This window comes from Hippopotamus amphibius, chromosome 17 (assembly GCF_030028045.1).
Source record: "Hippopotamus amphibius kiboko isolate mHipAmp2 chromosome 17, mHipAmp2.hap2, whole genome shotgun sequence".
NCBI classification, from domain to species: domain Eukaryota; kingdom Metazoa; phylum Chordata; class Mammalia; order Artiodactyla; family Hippopotamidae; genus Hippopotamus; species Hippopotamus amphibius.
In genome coordinates, this window is record NC_080202.1 from 14,597,510 (window position 1) to 14,618,748 (window position 21,239).

The 21,239-nt window shown below is 37.3% G+C and overlaps 1 protein-coding gene across 1 annotated transcript in view; it reads right to left on the reverse strand.

The window, feature by feature from the left end:
• Window positions 1-21,239, reverse strand: part of CPD (carboxypeptidase D) — a 66,620-nt gene that overhangs the window by 7,091 nt on the left and 38,290 nt on the right. Inside the window, exons 8-17 of the mRNA XM_057715334.1 lie at window positions 20,599-20,708; window positions 14,969-15,071; window positions 14,333-14,475; window positions 12,857-13,026; window positions 11,218-11,541; window positions 8,878-9,073; window positions 6,575-6,710; window positions 5,501-5,632; window positions 4,262-4,357; window positions 4,093-4,157 (exon numbers count right to left, since the gene is read on the reverse strand). Of these exons, the coding sequence (XP_057571317.1) occupies window positions 4,093-4,157; window positions 4,262-4,357; window positions 5,501-5,632; window positions 6,575-6,710; window positions 8,878-9,073; window positions 11,218-11,541; window positions 12,857-13,026; window positions 14,333-14,475; window positions 14,969-15,071; window positions 20,599-20,708 (1,475 nt within the window). The remainder of the gene's footprint in view (window positions 1-4,092; window positions 4,158-4,261; window positions 4,358-5,500; window positions 5,633-6,574; window positions 6,711-8,877; window positions 9,074-11,217; window positions 11,542-12,856; window positions 13,027-14,332; window positions 14,476-14,968; window positions 15,072-20,598; window positions 20,709-21,239) is intronic.

The following is a 21,239-nucleotide window of genomic DNA, read 5'->3' on the forward strand; positions in this document are numbered from 1 at the left end:
ACAAATGGAATGAATGGAATAAAAAGAAAACCTGGGTGATGTAAACAAAGAATCTGTAAAGCATTTTACAGTAAATATAAATAAACCACTTGGTATTATAATCAGCCACAAACATGGCCACTCCTAAGAAAGTTCTTAAGACCAGGGATTAGGTCTAATTCATTGTTATATCTCCAGTGCTTCCTATAGTACCTGGCAGTAGAGGGGTTGTTATTAGAGTTTGTTGAATAAATGAATAAGTACATGCAGAGGGCCAGCTTCCCTCTAAACCTTGGAACTTCACTGCTGTTACTGCTGTTTTTGCAGTTCTTAGAGGTAGAAGCACAAGTACTTGCTCTCTGATACCCTCAACCTGCAGGCTCAAGCCTACCATATAGCAATATAGCAATTATTTAGGTAGGAACTACTTGTGTGGATGGGTCCAAAACCTAACTTACCACCTTTTCCCCCACAAACCTGTTCTTCCTAATTCAGTTAATGACAGTAACTCATTTTCTCATCAGATATGAAATATTTTGCCTTTCACTTCAATTTCTTGCTATCATCCAGAATTTGCCAAATCCTGTGAATTCCACCTCTACAATATCTCTGAAACTTCATCCCTCGATTCCACTTCCATTACCACTTCTCTAATCTAGGCCCTCAGTAGTTCTTGTCTAGGCTATTCTAAACCAGTCTTCCTGCACCACAGTTTCTCCTTCCTCCAAAACATCTTAACCCACTGTTAAGAGATTAATTTTTCCATAGCACAACTCAGGTAATGTCACCATATCCTGGCTCAAAACCTTCAATGGCTTTCTATTCCAAAGCATTCACAGCCTCAAACTCTCTTTCCATTCTTGTCTTCTGCTGCTCCCCATTACACCCTATATTCTAACTAATCTAGACTGCTTCTTTTAAAAAAACTTTTATTTTATATTGGAGTATAGTTGATTAACAATGTTGTGTTAGTTTCAGGTGTACAGCAGAGTGATTCAGTGTTATCTCTACATATGTATTCTTTTTCAAATTCTTTTCCCATGTAGGTTATTACAGAGTATTGAGCAGAGTTCCCTGTGCTATACAGTAGGTCCTTATTGGTTACCTATATTTTAAATATAGCAGTGTGTACATTACACTGCTTCTTGACCTCTGCCCATACTGCTTCCTCTTTCTGGATGTCTTGGTTCACCATTGCTGCATCCCTAATGTCATCTCATCTATGAAAAGAAGGCTGCATCTCTGACTAGGTGTAAGCTTTTCTGTCTTTAATTTCTCACAGTACATTGAGACTTGCTCTCTTCTAGATCAAAGTGATTAATTCTGTAACATAATTATTTGTATAATGGGCCACAGAATATTCTCTATTTATCATTCATATCGAAAAATGCCTCACACATAGTAAGTTCTTAATAAATAAAGGAGGAGGGCTTCCCTGGTGGCACAGTGGTTCCCTGGTGGCGCAGTGGTTAAGAATCCACCTGCCAATGCAGCAGACACGTGTTTGAGCCCTGGTCCGGGAAGATCCCACATGCCGTGGAGCAACTAAACCCGTGTGCCACGACTACTGAGCCTGCACTCTAGAGCCCACAAGCCACAACTATTGAGCCCACGTGCCACAACTACTGAAACCCGAGCGCCTAAAAGTCCGTGCTCTGCAACAAGAGAAGCCACAGCAATAAGAAGCCCTCGCATCACAACGAAGAGTAGCCCCCCCACAACTAGAGAAAGCCTGTGCACAGCAACGAAGACCCAATGCAGCCAATCAATCAATTAAATTTATTTAAAAATAAATAAATAAATAAATAAAGGAAGGAAGGAAGGAAGGAAGGAAGGAAGGAAGAAAGGCAGGCAGAGAAGGGAATGAAGCCAATTTCCTGGTTGCACATGTGAATGGAATGACAGAGCAAACCACCCATCTGCTAACAACTCCTGACTAATTTGAAGCGGACAGAAAACAAATTAAAAAGCTATTGGAAAGAAATTAAAGAGGACATTAAGTGGAAAGATGTGTTGTATTCTTGGAGAGCAAGACAATACTGTTGAGATGTCAAAGTAACCCAAAGTGATTTACAGACTCAATACAACCCCTAACAAAATTCCAACAGCCTTTTTGCAGAAAAAGAGAAGCCAATCCTAAAATTCAAATGCGACCAAAAGGACCCTTGAGTAGCCAAAACAATCTTGGAAAATGACAAAGTTGGAGAACTCACAGTTTCCAATCCAAAACTTAGTACAAAGCTACAGTATTCAAAACAGTGGTCCTAGCATAAGAATAGACATATAGACCAATAGTATAGAATTGAGAGTCCAGAAATAAACCCATACATCTATGGTCAACTGATTTTTGACAAGGATGGCAAGACTATTCAATGGAGGAAAGAATTGTCTTTTTAACAAATGGTGCTGGGACAACTGGACTTCCATATGCAAACAAATGAAGTTGAACTCCTACTTCATATCATATAAAAAAAATTGACTCCAAATATATCAATGACTTAAAAATGAGAGCTAAGTCCATAAAATTCTTAGAAGAAAACATAAGGGTAAATCTTTATGACCTTGCATTTGGCAATGAATTCTTAGATATGACAATAAGGCATGAGTAACAAAAGAAAAAAACAAATTTGGCTTCATCAAAATTAAAAACTTTTGGACTTCCCTGGTGGCACAGTGGTTAAGAATCTGCCTGCCAGTGCAGGGGACACAGGTTTGATCCCTGGTCCAGAAAGATCCCACATGCCATGGAGCAACTAAGCCCGTGCGCCACAACTACTGAGCCCACGTGCCACAACTACTGAAGCCCCTGTGCCTAGAGCCCGTGCGCCTAGAGCCCATGCTCCACAGCAAGAGAACCACCACAGTGACAAGCCCATGCACCACAACAAGGAATAGCCCCTGCTTGCAACAACTGGAGAAAGCCTGCGTGCAGCAACGAAGATCCAACGCAGCCAATAAATAAATAAATAAAATTTAAAAATTAAAAAAAAACTTTTGTGCATCAAAGAACATTATCAAGAAAGTGAAAAGACAACCTACGGAACAGGAGGAGCTATTGGCAAGTCAAATCTCTGATAAGGGTTTAGCATCCAAAATATATAAAGAATTCTTATAACTCAACAACAAAAAGACAAAAAACTCAACTTTAAAATGGGCAAGGGATTTTAATAGACATTTTTCCAAAGAAAACATACAAATGGCCATGAGCAAATGAAAAGATGCTCAACATCATGAGTCATCAGGGAAATGCAAATCAAAACTACAGTAAGATACCACTTCACACCTATTATGATGGCTATAATTTAAAAAATGGAAAATAAGAGTTGGTGAGGATGTGGAGAAACTAGAACCTTTGTACCTTGCTGATAGGAATGTAAAATGGTTCAGCTGCTGTGGAAGTTTGGTGGTTCCTCAAAAGGTAAACAGAGAATTACAATATGACAAGCAAATCCACTTCTAGGTATATACTCAAAAGAATTGAAAGCAGGGGCTTAAACAGATACTTGTAGATGAATGTTCATTGCAGCATTATTTGCAACAGCCAAAAGGTGGAAACATCTGTCCATCAAAAGATGAACTGATAAACAAAATGTGATCTACACATACAATAGAATATTATTTAGCCATAAAAAGGAATGGAGCAGGTGATGTATGCTTCAAAACGGATGAACCCTGAAAACATTACACTAAGTGAAAAAAGCAAGAAAAAATATTGTACAATTCCACTTATATGAAATATCCAGAATAGGCAAATACATAGAGACAGAAAGTAGATTAGAAGGTACCGGGGCTGGGAGAAGAGGAGAATGGCGAGTTATTGTTTTGGGGCACAGAGTTTCTGTTTGGGGTAATGAAAGTTTTGAAATAGATATGGTGATGGTTGCACAACATTGTTAACGTAATTAACACCACTGAATTTACAATTTAAAATGGCTAAAATGGCAAAAAAAAAAGAAACTGCTGTCAGAGGTTAGTTAATTTAAGGGCTATCATGTCAAGGAAGCCACAAAGCAGACTCCGTTCACTTTACTGTATCAGAAAAGTCACCTATTCTTTCACTTGATGTCCAATACGTATTTGTATTCCATTCCCACTGTATTCTACAAAGCCTACCTTCATGCTGCCCAGGTGACTGTGCCATTCTGCTCCACGCATTACTCCTCCTGGAATGTTCTCATCTATGGAAGCATTGAGAGATGCAGGATCAGCAAGACCACAAGACAAGTCCTCGTCCTCTCCCAAAACAGCAACCATGGTAACAAAGGGGAGGGAAAACACCCACCTGATTTATTTGGGCAACTGGGCTGCCCCATATGCATCGACGGGTGATTATTTGCATAGAGAGATGCCAAATGCTTTAGAGTCTCTTTGTTTTCCACTATAAAAAGAAAAATTCAGAAGTGAGGCAGAGAAATCGAAAAGATTTTTCTCCCAGTTCAACGTCACGGACACAAAAGTCACATTCCTTTCCTTCTAGTAAATCTTGTACCTCCCTGAAGTTTATTGAAGAGTTACTATAATTAAGCACATGGTGCTCTTCACCGCAAGATACTCTGACCAAGTTGATAAGCACCTTCCTTATATTAAAAGGCACTAAGGGTGAATTTAACAAGTTACCACACTAAAATACAAACCTATTTTGGTATGTTTTACTACATTTGGGGGCAACTGTGGTCTAATTACAATATTCCTTGCAAGCTGCATTGAAAACAATACAAATCGTTTCCATATACAGTGGCCTCAGAGAGATTCAACAGGTAACTGTTTAACTCACCACAAGGTGCAACCAGTCAGTCAAGGTTTAAAGCAGGAGAGTGCAATTCTGTATCGTTGATGTTTGGTTACATAATATGAATTCCTTGAGGTGGGCATTGTGTGTCTTATTCACTTTTGTATTTCCAATGTCTACAGACATAATAATTGTTCCATAAATGCTTATGAAGTAAATTGAACAGATGTGACAAGATGGCTACCCTGAATAAAGCTAGGCCATCATTAGATCTGACCTCCCTCCTCCAAGTAACTGAACTGTTGACGTATGTATAGTACAGTCTTGCTAGGTTGGTTATATTCATGCAGTGTGCTCAAATGCTCACCATTTAAAAAAATTTTAGGGGACTTCCCTGGTGGCACAGTGGTTAAGAATCTGCCTGCCAATGCAGGGGACACGGATTCAATCCCTGGTCCGGGAAGATCCCACATGCCACAGAGCAACTAAGCCCACGTGCCACAACTACTAAACCTGCGACCCACAACCACTGAGCCCACACTCCGCAACTACCAAAGCTGTGTGCCTAGACCCTCCGCAACAGGAGAAGCCACCACAATGAGAAGCCTGCACACCGCAACGAAGAGGAGCCCCCACTTGCTCAACTAGAGAAAGCCCATGTGTGGCAGCAAAGACCCAATGCAGCCTATAAATAAATAAATTTATAAAAATAAGTTTTAGAAGGGACATTACCTAATTGAAATTTCCTATCTAAGCTTAAATAGTATATATGTAAAGTGACATCCTACATACCTGTTTGTACTGGCTTGTCATATGGGTATGTGACCAGCACTGAACCACCATCTAAAGCAACAGAAAGACTGAAGTCCTGCTTCTGAATCAAATTTTCAATGATGGCTTTAGTCTCAGGTTGGGAGGCATTATCTAAAAAACAGAAATGTCAAACATAAAATATCAAGTTTTAAAATTTTAGTATGAGCAGCTAAGAAAATATTCCCTACTTGAACATAATCAAAAGGCTAACTTACAAAATCTGTAGATACATTCTTTATTACTCCATAAGCCACTATTTCAAGCAAGAAAGATACATCCTAGGAGGTAGGTTATTTTGAGTTTTACATACTTTAGGGTAACGTAGAAAGGTTAATGACGCTAAGCAAGTTTAAGAAAATTCTTACTGGAAACAAAAAGGGATCGACATAGTCTCTTTTAAAAAATAATAACCCATCCTTGAAAGAAAATAAGATTTTCAGAAATCAGGGTATTTTCTGCAACATTGTTTGCAAAAGCAAAAAATTAAAAAGAAACTAAATGTCTATCAGTAGGGAAATTGTTGAATAAACTAGAGTACGACCACACATTAACAGCATAGTCAGATGCCATTAATAAAAATGTTAGAGATCTATAAATATTGAAATAGATATATCCATGACAGATACATCATGGATGTATCCAATGAAAAAAGTTGCAGAACAATATGTATAGCTGATGATCCTACTTAAGTAAATAAGAAACAGGCCCCTTCAAATCAACACACCCATACATTTTGTGTGTGTGTGTACGTATGTGTGTGTACACACATATATAAGAAAGTAGAGAGAAAGAATATACATCTCTGTATGACTAGTGATGGAAATCTACCCCCCAATATTACTGACTGAATTTCTAAGAAAAAACTTGAATTACCTTTGCAAATGAAAAACAAGAGAAATCTGAAGTTTTCTAGATGTCGCTATTCATTTATATTGTACATCCTAGACAAGAAAGCACCCCTTACTCATCTATGAAATAGGATCAACCAATCTCCTAGCAAGGAGAAATAAAATTATCTGCAAAATACTTTAATGGCCTAAAAATTATTCTTACTTGTAAAGTCTGTATCCAGGTCTTTGCCATGAGCATTTGTCTGTCCTGTCTTTGAAGTACAGTCTTTCTCTTGTGCTCTCTCTCGCCCATCTGGATTTAGAGAAGGGACAATCACAATTCTAGTCCTGTCAACCAACTAAAACAGAAACAGAAATCAATGAGTTTATTAGCTCCATGTGGAATCAAAAGGTACCCTCCCATGCCTCAAACAGAAAGTCTTTATTGTTTTAAACACAGATTTAAAAGGCAGAATTGAAAAATAAAAAAAAATTTCTCTTTCTCCAAATAAATTAAAAAAGAACAAAAAACTGCACAACTACTGTTCCCAGAGATCTCCCAATAACTTATAAGAAGGGTCAGAAACCACTACTGCCTGTAGGCTAAACTCAGCCTGCTGCTTGCTGCTGTAAATAAAGTTTTATTGGCACACAGCCTTGTCCATTCATATGACTGTTTTTATTCTGCAATGGCAGAGTTGAGTAGTTGCAACAAAGAATATCTGACCCACAGAGTTCAAAATATATACCATATGGCCCTTTATAGGAAGAGTCTGCTGACCACTGGCTTAGGTCAATAATAACGGTAATATTGTATTTCTGGATTAAAAACTGAAACATATAATGTGACAAATATCAATGTATGTTTGGAAACAATGAGACAGAAGAGTTGAAATCAGCATATCAAAAAAAGAAATGAGGCAGGATATCTGTCTTACCCATAATACCTACATTTATGGCATGAACTTCTCATATAATTCATCCTACATATTTCTAATAGTAAATCACAATAAGTGATCCCTGGTTTATTTATTCCAGTAAAATAGTAATAGCTTGAAAATATATTTGTGATCCTTTAATTCAGTTATTCTGAAATCTCTCCCTTGAGGGAGATTTTTTCCCTATATGCTTGGGCTTAACCATAGGTTTCTGGGTATGTGTATATTTTCTTGAACTCTCCAAACAATTCTGGCACTTACCTCAAAACAAATGGCAATCTAAAGTGATCTAAGCTAATAGACCAGTAAGGCAAATTCTCATAAACTAGGAGAATTGAAATTCCTGGTAGATGTTTTACCTGGGATATATAGTCTCTTATAACCGTAAGATCAGTAGGTAGGAACTCTGGCCAAATATTAGAATAACCCAAGGAACCTTTAAAGGCATACTGATGCTTCTGGGGGTGGAGCCCAGGCACTGGTATTTTTAAAAACTTCCCAGATGTTTTCAATGTGTAGCCAGGGTTGAGAACCACTGTCCTAGGTAATCTCCCTTTTAAAAAACAACAACAACAAAAATATTTGAAATACTCCTGCAACTCAAATGAAGAAGTCAATGGGATCTGCTTTGTTGAAAATGGTAAAATAATTTTTGATCAAGTCTGATTTAAGTTCATCTCACCTAATCTCACATCATGGGATCCTAAATCATGACATCAATTCTTTCCAAATTTCTTTCAGGGGAGGGAGTAGGATAAAACAGAACAGCAAAGGCTTTAGAGTGAAACACACTTGGGTTTATTAAATCCCTGTTTTACCACTTAGTAGCTGAGGGACCTCCTATACATTATCAAATATCTCTGCCTCAGTTTTCACATCTATAAAATGAAGATAGCCTAATTGTAGGGTTGAGGATCAAATTATGATGTATGTAAAGTACCTAGCACAGAGTATTAAACAAACACTAGTTCCTTTTCCCTTTCCTAAGTTCTGTACAGACAGTGCCAATTAGTGAGTGTTCTAGACAGATGCATACTCTTTCCTTCCTTTCTGTAAGACAACACAGAAACTAAGTTGCTTAATCATACATGACCAGCTTCTGGATTGATGCGCTAGTCGATAGTTACTAAAGTAGACACTGCTGTATCACTCCTTCTTAAATCTCAAGGTGTCCAATAATTTCATCTTTATTACATGAAAAAAAAACAACTATTTCTCTTCCACCTTATTTTTCAATATAGTATCCTAGTGATAAATAACTGGCAATGGAAGTCCCTCAAATTAGAATGTACATCACTGTGAGTAAAGATTGGAAGGATAACATAAAGGAATAGAGGACTGAATGCAAATCTTTATTATTTTTTCCTCTATGGCTCTTAATATATATGAAGAAATGCAATAGAAAGACACTATTAATAATAACTGTATCCCAAGGTCCATTTTTAAAAAGTAAAGTTTATAATGACCTTAAAAGTACCACTATATAAAATCTAACAGGAAATGAAATTTTAAAATAGATGGTGCCTTGATATCAGTGTATCACTGAGATTTTCCCTTTTAAAGTGTGTCAAAACAGGCTCTCTCTTACTTGGGTAACAGCTGGATTCTTTTTGTAGTTTAGGCAGAGAAATTCTGCCAGAGCCAAAAGGAGTTCAGTTCCAACTGGGGCATTTCCATGGATACCAGCAACAAAACGAATCTTTGGTTCTTCAGGCTCAGATACATTGGGCTTATTGGAGATTTCAAGGGACCAAATGTGACGATACTCAGCACTCTGTCCCAAACTTGCAAAAACCAGAAACAAAAAGTCAGCAAGTAATGAAGTATTATTTTAATGCTGCCTTACAGATTTAAAAAAAACAAATGAGAACAAAATTTGAAAAGTCTTCAAAGAGTAAATCTTTGTGTCAAAATACTTTAAGAAAATTAGGTTCCCTTGATCAAAGAAAGTCAAATAGATGTGAGATACTATCATTTTTAGGAAAGATTATGATTTAGTTCAGCATTCCTCCAAATTCAGTCATTCTCCTATCATCTTCACAGTATTTACCCAATCTTCTATAATCTATACTACTCTTTAGTTAACATATATATATATATATATTTTAAATTTTTGGCCACGTTGCGTAGCATGAGGGATCCTAGTTATCCAACTAGGGATCGAAACTGTGCCCCCTGCCTTGGAAGCTTGGTGTCTTAACCATTGGGAGATCCCAGTGGACTCCTGCCAGGGAAGTCCCTAGTTAACATATGTCTTTTAAGTTAACTCACTTAAATTTTTAATTATGGAAATATTTAAATATACATGAATGCAGAGAATCTTACTTTCAAAAGATAAATTAATTTATACAAATAAGACATTTTATACTTTAAATGCAGTACCAGGATTACAGCAAAACTAATTTAAAAGGCCTGCTTTTTTTGATATATAGGGAGATTTACAAGAGTTAGAAAAAAAAATTGGCATTAAATTGAAGATTAATAGAATAGACAAAGTACTGCTTTCTCACAATGGTATTTAATAATACTTAGCAATCTTTGGAGGGCCACTTAAAACTGTCTTGTGTCCCACCACTGGTGGGTGTTGCCTATTTGGGGGGGAAATATTTAACTAAAAAGTGCATGTTTAATTGAAAGGTTAAAAAAAAAACTTAAATGAACTAAGTAAATGGATAGCAAAATAATGTCCAGTTTTTTATTTTAAAATAATAAAGTCTGTAACCTCTATATGACACTAAGATGGACAATATTAAAACCTGACCTGGGCAGAAATGTTCAAGAATCAGTTGAGGAAGAGAGGTAATTGGTATTGCCAAAGCAAATATCATTCTTTGCAATTATGAACATTATAAACCAGTATTTGAGAAACTAAATTTACTGGTAAAATTAAAAGAACCAATGAGGGAATTCCCTGGCTATCCAGTGGTTAAGACTTCGCCTTCCAATGCAGGGGGTGCAGATCTGATCCCTGATTGGGGAGCTAAGCTCCCACATGCCTCGCAGCCAAAAAAACAAAACACAAACCACAAGCGATATTGTAACAAATTCAATAAAGACTTAAAAAAAAAAAAGTCCACATTAAAAAAAAATCTTAAAAATAAAATAAAATAAAAGAACCAATGAAGGAAAAAAAGTGAAAAAGTAAAAGGTAGAGAAGATAATGTTCATTAGGTTTGTAGTAGAGAACTATAAGCTCAGGGTAAAATGTAAAGAAAAGGCCCTCCAACAGGCAAATAATTAGGAAACAACAAATCAAGCAAATAATTTTGAGACAATGGAAGTGAAGCAGAGAAGCCTATGAAGTGAGGTAAAAGTTGTCTCAGCCATCAGTTTTACATAAGCCAGTCCTGCGTGTTTTTCCAGAACCCTCAACCAAATATGTCCCTACAGCTTCAGGGAACAGTGACTGAGTAGAGACTAAAGTACAGAAAATGACAGCCAACCAGGCTTCATGTTCTAATTTGAAGGAAAGGTTAAACATGATCTCTGACAAGTGAGCTCATAGTTCCAAATTTGTCCCTAGCCCCCAGCAAAATAAAACAAACCAAATTCACAGAATGTGAATCTGTGGCTGAGAAGTGGAAAGGGTTTTGAAATCAAAGTAATCATTAGAAAGAATGATTTTACATTTTCTGGAGGCACAGGCCACACATTGCTAAACTAACAAGTAATTCTGCTCCAATGTTTCTCATAAAAGTTTCTAAGACTCCTTGTTAGAAAGATCTCCCTGCAAATATCTGTTTCAAAATAAGTAAACTCCAACGCTCTATACATTCAGCTCTCAAATGTTTCTAAATAAATTACGAGAACCATTTAATGTGGCTTATGGTGAATGTAACCTCTTTGAAAAGAAGAAAGAAAGGGGTAGGGAGGGGGAAGAAAGAGAGAAAGAAACAGGAAAAACAGGCAGCAAGAAGGTGACACTTACCTGGTAAGATTTGTAATATGTGGATAGTTCATCACAAGTCCTCTCAGAAACTCTGATAAGTCTTTGTATGAATGGTATCGATAAAGAGCCAGATTTGAGGAGGAGCGTAACATGAAGGCTTCCAAACCATTCTCAGCTGAAAGGTCTTTAATTAAAGTTTCAAACTCTTTAGTAGTCGGATCGCTGGCATCCTCATTGCTGGTGCTGTCCCCCTTGCCTTTCTTCGATTCATTGTTTGAATCTGTTGAAGATCGAACAAGTGTAAAGTTGACCTGAACAGCACCTTCACTCTTCACGGTCACATTCTTGGTAACTGGATTATACCTGTAACAAAGGAGACAGATCAGTACCCAAGCCCTGGGAAAACAGAGGTGTGCAGAGGATATGTGAATCCTTGAGATAAATGTGGTGCATCTCCCTAAAGGGTCAAATTTTTAACTTTGTGAGAATTTGAGATTTGTGTTAAACATTAACAAAGACCAGGCAAGGGTAGTCTGTAACATATAAATGAGTTTTTAAGATTAAATATATGACTTCAAAAGAAAGCTCACGTTTGCAGTGGATACTCCCAAATTTCCTGGAATCTAAGTTCACTTGTCTGTCGTCAGGGTGTACGGTTGAAAAAGTTTGAGAAGTACTAACTTAGGACATTCTCTACCAAATGCATCATTCTTGACCCATTTTTCAGATACCCTGGTGCTCTAGTTTTCCAATACTATGCCCAAACTGGAGAAAATCAGAATAGACCTCTTTACTCATTAAAGTTCTAACCCATTCATATAAGGACCACTTGATATTTGAAAAGCATTTTTTAAAAATAGATAACAATAACTATAAACGTTTCCATGTACTTACCCTTACTTCAATGAGTGTTCAAACTAACTCTTCAGAAATAAGATAGCTAGTAGGGGGAGGGAAAAATCTGTGGAAACACCTACACGTATCAAGATATAAAAAAGAAAACTACAAGACGGTAAAAATGCTGAATTTCAGCTAAAGAGTAAGGTGATTCCAGTTCTAAAGGGTTTGCAAAGGGGGAAGAACATAAGGAATACTAAGCTTTTTCCAAGGAAAAAGGTCACAAGTTAATTTTCTCTTTAAGTAAATATATCTTTGTGGTAAGAAAAACTGTAAAAAAATATGAAAATAGCTTTTCTTAGAGTATTAGCAATAAGTAAGAAAACCTCACTGATGCAAGAAGGCAAAGGTACAATAATAAAAAATGCCCGTGAAAGAATTTTCAAAGGATAAAATATAAAGTGGTGGTATTTTGGGGACGACAAGACTAGAAGTATGCAGAAGTCTTTTTTTCCCAACAAGTACTTCCAGAATTGTTACCCACAATGAAGGAAATCACTCACTATGGCTTTACATCTGGACAGGGGAAGGTGACCTGAGAGGACGAAGGCAAAAGAGGCTACTGTTCAAAGTGAATAATTTCACAGATTTCTTATATCTGATAGTTCATGTACTCACTCTGCCACTAGAGGACAGTCAAATGTGTACCCAGCTCTAAACTTCTCAGTTTTAAACTCAAGGTTGCTTAGCCTCTACAGGGCTTTCTGGCAATAATCTTTCAGAATGGAACTATGTTTGTTTCATCTCCAAGCACTCAATTACAAAGCATTCGGTAACTCACCCTCGAGCAGATGCTGTGATTTTATAAGTTCCTGGAACCAAGAGACGCCAGTAATCTCCAGTTTTGTAAGTGGTTACTGGGTGATTAATTTCAGCAACACTAATGGTGGCATTTAATATACCTCTGCCATCTGTGGCATCTAGGACAAATCCTTTGACACCCTGATGAACCTGGATAAAGCACAAGGACACCCAGATTTTACTGATAAAGATTATCATCTAATTACTTTGGGAGCTCACATCCAAAATAGCAGAGTGTTAGATAATGTAAACATGTGGAACGAATAGGAAATCAGGAGTTCAGAGTAAAGCTAAACGCAACCACCCATTAAACAAAATATTTTAGTTTTTGAAAGGCTGATTTTTCATAGGTTAGATTTGTCTTTATCATAAGCAATATAAATAACTCTTCAAACTTTAGCACCAATTTCAGAATATAGCACATTCTACAAGAAAACTGGCCTGGTTGCTTTAAAAAGGAAATGTCATTTTAAAAAATAGAAGGACTAGTCTAGATCAAAGAGAGTAAAAGACCTCATAATCAAATCAAATGCAGTGCATGAACCTTGACTAGACTGTGGTTCTAAAATACAGCTATGGAAAGACATTTTGAGGACAAGAGGAGGAAATCTGAACACGGATTAGGTATTAGGTAGGATAGGGAGCTACAGTCAATTTTCTTAGAAGAGATAATAGCAATTTGGAGATGTCAGGTAGGAGAATTAACCTTATTTTTAGAAGATGTATTCCAAAATATTTAGGGATAAATATCGCAACACCTGAAATTTACACTGAAATAGTTCAGAAAAAAGTGTGTGTGTGTGCGTGTGTGTAATGCAAATGCAGCAAAATGTAAAAATTGTTAAACCTAGGTAAAGGAATAGTAATATTTATTGTGTTAGTCATAATTTTTCCTGATGTTTACACATTTTCAGAATACAATGTTCTAAAAAGTTAGTATGCAAACTCACAGCCTTTATGCCATTACTCAGCAAAGTACTGGCACAAAGTATTAGTCGGATTATCCTAATAATTTTAACCACTATTAGCATGTTTCTTATAGTCTTTACCTATTGGCCACCACGCATATCCAAACAAAAGGAAATTAATCATTTCACAGTAAATCAATGGCAAAAGAAAAAAAATTACCCCATAGCCCATCTTTATCACTTGACAAATTCTTAGGCATGTATCCAATTTATATTAGCCTTTTATAAAGACAAGGGTAAAAAGTAACCACTAACCATTATGTGCAAAACATCACCACTACATTGTTTAATCATTTTTAACTTCTCCCCGCGTATAAATAAACTCATTTACAGCTATCAATTTTCTAGATAAATATACTAAAACATGAATAGGTCAAACTGGAATTCAAATGAGGTGTATCCCAAAATTGATGCATGAAAACCACATGTACACACAAAAGTCTTCTTGCTCTTGGGAGAAATTTCATACGTCACTCCTGAATAGTCACCTGTTTCATAAACTGGATTAGAGACCTTCGGTTCTGTTCCCAAAATTTTGGCAGATCTTTTTCAAATGGGTATTTCACACAACCTAGTTCGATAGTCACTTCGAAGCAATTTGTTTGTAAATAGTTCCAGTCCTGCATACCACCTGAAAGATAAATATTTTAAATCAGTTACTCTGAAGAAGTTCTAACTAGTTCAGATCCCAAATGGTAAGCAACATTCCTAGTAAAAAGCCAAATGCATCTTTTATCAGCATGGCTGGAAACCAATAATGAGTTCATCTGAGAGCTCTTTGAGGCTTGTGGTAAAGGTAAAACATCTGTACTTTCATGTTCAGGAAGAATCCAAGTGCAGCTCACACTCTTCTTCCTAGCACATCTATGGTTCTTTGTAATAGGCAGAGGTAAGACGTAACACTTTCATGAAGTTTCAGTACATTATTTTTACTCAAAAGTCAAAGTGCATCAAATATAAAAACAGTTGAAAAGATAATTTGAATGTTTTAACTATTTATACAATATTTTAAAAAGAATGATTCTTTCTCAAAATTAAAAAAAAAAAATCAGGAAAAGCAGTACCATCCAGGAAGACAGAAAATTCATCAAGTTATATGGCCTTGATACAAAAGAATGTTTTACCTGGGACATTGTACCAACTGGCTCCATTTGTTATTCCATGAGGGAAATACTCATTAGGGTACATATTCTTACAAGGTCTACCTTGAAACATCTGGTAATTTTCCTGGAAAAAAAAAGCATCTTTACTTGTATTTGTTTGTATCTGCATAAAAAGACATGGGAAGGATAGAGAAAGTAAGAGTGGTTACCAATAGGATATACATGGTGGTGGATGGAGTTATGGCAAGCAGAGAGACTTTTCAATGCCACTTTGATTTTTTACTATGTGGATTTATTACCTACTTTTTAAAATCAAAATGAAACAGTTTATGCTCTGTAAAAAAAAAATTGAAGACTTTGTTTTGATTTGCATTTCCCTGGTAGCTAATGATATTGAGCATCTTTTTTGTTCGTCATTTGTATACTTTCTTTGGAGAAATGTGTATTCAGATTCTTTGCCCATTTTCCAGTTGGACTGTCTTTTTACTATGTAGTTGTAAGAGTTCATTATATATTCTAGATATAAGATCCTTATCAGATATACAGTATTCTCTGATGCTGTGGGTTGTCTTTTTACTTCCTTGATATTATCTGTTATATGTTGAATTATGTCTCCTCCAAAAGATAGGCTGAAGTCCTAACCCCAAAAACCTCATAATATGATTATATTTAATTACAGAAGTAATCAGGTTAAAATGATGTAATTAGGGTGGGTCCTAATCCAATATGACTGGTGTCTTTATAAAAAGGGAAACTTTGGGCACAGACAAGAGGGAGGATGCCATGTGAAGACAGAGGACTGGGATGATCCAGTCAGAAGTCAATGAATGGCAAAGACTGCCGGAAAAACACCAGAAGCTAGGAAGAGGCCAGGAAGGATTCCCCTTCAGGTTTCAAGGGAGCATAGCCCTGTCAACAGGGCTTGATTCTGGACTTCTAGACTCTAGAACTGTGAGACGAAAAACTGTTACAGCAGTTCTAAGAAACTAACACAGTATCCTTTGCAGCAAAAAAGTATTAAAGTTTGATGATGTCCAGTATGTCTTTTTTTCTGTCACTTGCACTTTTGATACTATATCTAAGAAACCACCGTCTAACCCAAGGTCACAAAGATTTATTTCTACATTTCTTCCTAAAAGTCTTACAGTTTGTATTTAGGTCTATGATCCATTTTGAGGTAATTTTGGGGTATGATGTAAGGAAGAGGTCCAAATTTATTCTTTTGCATGGGAACATCCAGTTTTCCACTACCATTTAGTGAAAAGATTATTCTATCCCCATTGAATTGTCCTGGTGCCCTTATTGGGCACAAGTGTAAGAGTTTATTTCTGGACTATCAATTCTATTTCTTTGATCTATATGTCTATCTTTATTCCCATATCACGGTGGTCTTAATTCCCACAGCCTTGTAGTAAGTTTGAAATTGGGAGATGTGAGGTCTTGGGCTCTTATAATTTATTCATTTTACAGATAATTTTCTTCTTCCATTTCTTTCCTGAGTTCTATCAACTCTTCTTCATTCTTCCTGTTTCTTTTCTCATTTGTGTTTTAATTTTTTAAATATCTGAGCCTATGTGGTTTTTCACAGCCTCAGTGCATGTTTGGGTATATTCAGTCTCCTTGGGGTGTAAATGTATAGTTTTCTTCTGCTTCTTGATTGTTTTTTTTTTTGGTAGCGGTAAGGTTTCCTCAGGTGATATGTGTTAAATTTCATTTCCTGATTTTTTCTGCAGTGGTTCTTCATGGATTTTTCACCTCTTTATGCTACTGAGCTGATTCACATGATTCCTAGTCAATGGTGCCCTCTTCCTGTCAGTCCAGCAGTCAAGGTATTTTAGCGTGGTTTTTTGCTTATCTGGCTTGGTATAAGGGTGGGGCTCTGAGTCCTCTGTTCTTATGGTTCTCTTCTGTCTTGGACAGCCCTGCACTTCCCCCTTTCCCTCTTTCCCCTTCACTATCTAACTGTCAAAGGGCATTTCTTCGTTTCTTTTTGCTTTTCTTCTCCCCCAGAAGCTATGAGTTTGGACAATTTTCCTTTAAATCCACCTGTCCTTTTAAATTATGCCAATCCCTTTAAGTATACCAGATCCTTTAATTTGTATGTACTTTGAAACTTCTTCCCTGCATTCCAGCGCTTTCATCTGCCCAGTTACCATCTTAGCATTTTCAGATTTAGGTTTCAGATTTAGGGTGTATTCAACGTTTGGTGGTCATTTCAAATCACCTTTATGCCTGCCCTTCCATAAACCTCCCTCTTTTGTCTTCACAGATTTCCTTGGTCTGCTTTTCCTCACCATGAAGCCTTGCAGCTGGGGACAGGTGGCAGGGTGCATAACAGATCATGATACAGCACAGTCAAGAGAAGGGAGGCTGGAGTAAAGACTGAGGAATTTAACTGTCACCTTCCCATTTTCAACAGAAGAAACAAAGACACGAGATTCCAGAGGAGGCAGGATGCAGTGGCATCCAGGGGAGAGAGTGGCCAAGATGGTGGAGTAGAAAAACCCTGAGCTCACCTCCTCTCACAAGCACACCAAATTCACAATTATTTGCAGAACAACCATCGATGAGAAAGACCAGAACCTATCAGAAAAGGTCTTCTACAACTAAAGACATAAAGAAGGAACTACAATGAGATGGGATATGGAGCATCTTAGACTCACAATATAGTCAAGCCCCATACCCCTGGGTAGGTGACCCACAAACTGGAGAATAATTATATTGCAGAGGTTTTCCCACAGGAGTGAGAGTTCTGAATCTCACGTCAGGCTCCCCAGTCCAGGGGTCCTGCATAGGGAAGATGAGCCTCCAGAGCATCTGGCTCTAAAGGCCAGTGAGGCTTCATTTTAAGAGTCCCACAGGAGTGGGGGAAACAGAAACTTCACTCTTAAAGGGCGCACACAAAATCTCACATGCTCTGGGAGCCACGGCGAAAGCAAGTACTTTGATAGGTGCCTGGCCCAGACCTACTTGCTGATCTTGGAGAGTGTCTTGGAGAGGTGGAGGACGGCTGTGGCTCATCCTAGGGACACAGACACTGATGGCAGCCATTCTGGGCAGCTTTTTCCACTGCATGGATGCTGGTGCTGGTGTGGAATCCTCCCTCTGGCTCATTAATGCCAAGACCTGGTCCCCACGCAACAGCCTGTAGGTGCCAGTGCTGGGATGCCTCAGGCCAAGTAACTAACCTGGCAGAGACACAGCCCCACCCATCAGCAGACAGGCTACCTAAAAACCTCCTGAGCCCACAGCTGCCTCTGGAAAAGGCCCTGCCCACCAGAGGGCCCAGGACCCAGCTCCACTCATCAGTAGGCAGGCACCAGTCCCAGGATTCCCTGTGCCCTGACTCTGCCCTCAGGGAAATCTACTGTAGCCTCTGGACCAGCTTCACCCACCAAGGGGCAGACACCAGACACAAGAAAACCACAATCATCAACAGATGAATGGATAAAGAAGCTGTGGTGTGTATGTACACACACAAACACACACAGTGGATTACTACTCAGCTATAAAAGAGAATGAAATTTTGCCATTTGCAACAACATGGATGGACTTGGAGGGTATTATGCTAAGTGGAATAAACCATACAGAGAAAGACAACTACTGTACGATATCACTTATGTGTGGAATCTGAAAAATACAACAAATTAGTGAATATACCAAAAAAGAAACAGACTCACAAATATAGAGAACAAACTAGTGATTACCAGTGGAGAGAGGGAAGGTGGGAGGGGTAATATAAGAGTAGGGGATTAAGAGGTACAAACTATTATGTATAAAATAAGCTACAAGGATACATTGTATAACATGCGGAATATAGTTAATATTTTATAATAAATGGAGTATAACCCTTAAAAATTGTGAATCACTATACTATGTACTTGTAACTCATATAATATGTCAAATGTACTTCAGTTTAAAAAATAGGAGGAAAAAAAGAAATGAAGACTATGGGTAAAACACAAACAATAATTGAAAAGACAGAATCAGAATGAACACACATCAGATTATTTACAGTTCTACTTTAGTTCAAGGCAAAGTGATCTACTGAGAACAGGATGAACAAAGCTGGGATTAGAAGCCTCAGGTAGAGCATAGAGGCTCAGAATCACCGCAGTGGGAAATGAGCAGCAAAACATAAAATATTGCCAGGTAGAACTGAGGGTGCAGCTGAGGTTAGATAGCACTACATATACATAGTACAGTCACTTGCCATGACTGTGTGACTTTTCTGGGATGTAGAAGAAAGATGATTGTAATTACTAAGGGTTGGACATTGGCAGGCAGATATGTCAAAAGGATATGAAAGCTCCTAAGGTGTCAATGAGTGCATCACTGAAAGGTATGTCCATGGGTCTAGGCTGGGTAGAAAGGAAATCAAATCAAAAGGGTTAAAGGTCAAAGAAAATAAAAAGAGGCTAAGGAACAAGAAGTTACAAAGAGGGTGAAAAGTGGAACTATAATAACGGATGGCATGTGATGGGGATATGTGTATAATCTGATCACTTAGTTTTTATTTTGATGATTTGGAGGGTATCTCATTTTTCTTTTGTTATTTCATGTACACCCCTCTAAAATGGCATGCCCAAACAGAAGACAACTATACTTTAAAGTGAAATAATAGACGTACTCCAGCATTAGAAACTCTGAACAATCTCACAAGGTCCACTTGTAGAGAATGAGGGAGTGGGAAAAGTAGAATAACAGAAGGCTGTGATTAGAGAGCACAGAGCTGCAGTAATAATCTTCATTTATCTATGACCAATAAAGTCACAGACTGAGTCAGTAGTAAGACCAAAAACTGAAACTAACAAGCCTAGTTCCCAAGCCTCAACTTTTAACATGCTTTCTAAGAACAATTTTTAAATTAGAATTTCACACACACACACAAATGCAACATTTCTGATTATGAAAGTAACGTGTGTTCATTATAGGAAGTTTAGAAAATACAGAACTTTCTACCTGCTCCTTTGCAATATGTTACCACTAAGCTCTTAAATACCTTAGACGATAGGTTGGCAATTTTTTTTCTGTAAAGGGTCAGACAGTAAAAATTTTAGCCTTTACAGGCTTGAAAGTGTCCATTGCAACAACTCAACCCGGCCTTCTGTATCTACTGAGATGACTGCAGCATTTTTCTTCTTTATTCTGTTAATATGGTGAATTACACTGACTTGTTTTCAAATGTTGAACGAGAAAGTAGCAATAGACAATATTCTAAAGAATGGATGTGGCTATATGTCAACAAAACTTTATTTACAAGAACAGGTGGTGGGCTGGATTTGGTCCCAGAGCTATAACTTGTCAACCCCACCTTAGATTACTCTACCAGGTTTATACTTAAGTCCTTGTCAGATGAAATACACTAGCAGTTTGCTTAGTTTATTATGTGCCAGGTACTGTGCTAAAAGCTATAGATGACAAGACATCACCTGAGCTTAATGGCTACTGGGCAAACACAGGCAGTAGGTGTTTAAAAGTGAGGTGGGAAACAGAGGAGAAAAAGAGGTAAGGCTGTCTGAAGGGAATCATGGAAAGCTTAACAGAGAGGAAAACACCTGACCTCAGTCTTGTAGGGCTTTTGTTTTGACACACTTTTTTAAAATGAAAAATTAATTTTTATAGCATTTTATGTTTAAGCACAAGCCTACCTTGGAATAAGAAAGTGCTATTTGTTGAAACACAGCATCATCTGGTGATTTACTGTATGTGGCAAGTCCTGGTTCATCATCATCAAAAGGGTAGTTAACCACCAAAGAACCTACAAAGGAAACGAGGAAAATATACTGTGTTATTTCTTTCAAGAAGGAGCATTAACATAAAGTAAGCTTTCCACAATAGCCAGAGACAGAAAACCAATACAATTTTCCAAGGTTAACTTTCTCAATAGCAATGAAAACCTTGCTGATTTCCTCAACAGAAAATCAAAGTGGATAAATGAAATATTAAATAGCTATGCATGACACTTAGAGGTCGCCTTGCCTGTAGGTGTAATTTACATGTTAGAACTGAAACCAGAAGTATACAGGCTTAATTTAAACAATTTTACTTTTATAATATTTAGGATCAGAAAATTGAGCAAAATTTGGTAATTTTTCAGTAAAATTCAGACATTTATAAGGTCGTGGAACTTTAAAAAAGACTCTTAAAGTCCAATTAACCCACCCTCTTCATTTTGCAGATGTGGAGTCTAAAATGGAGAGGCTAAACAACTAATGTATGGATAGTAGAGCCAGCCATGACCTTAATTCAGAAAAAAATGCTAACAATCTCTCTTATGCTCATATTATAG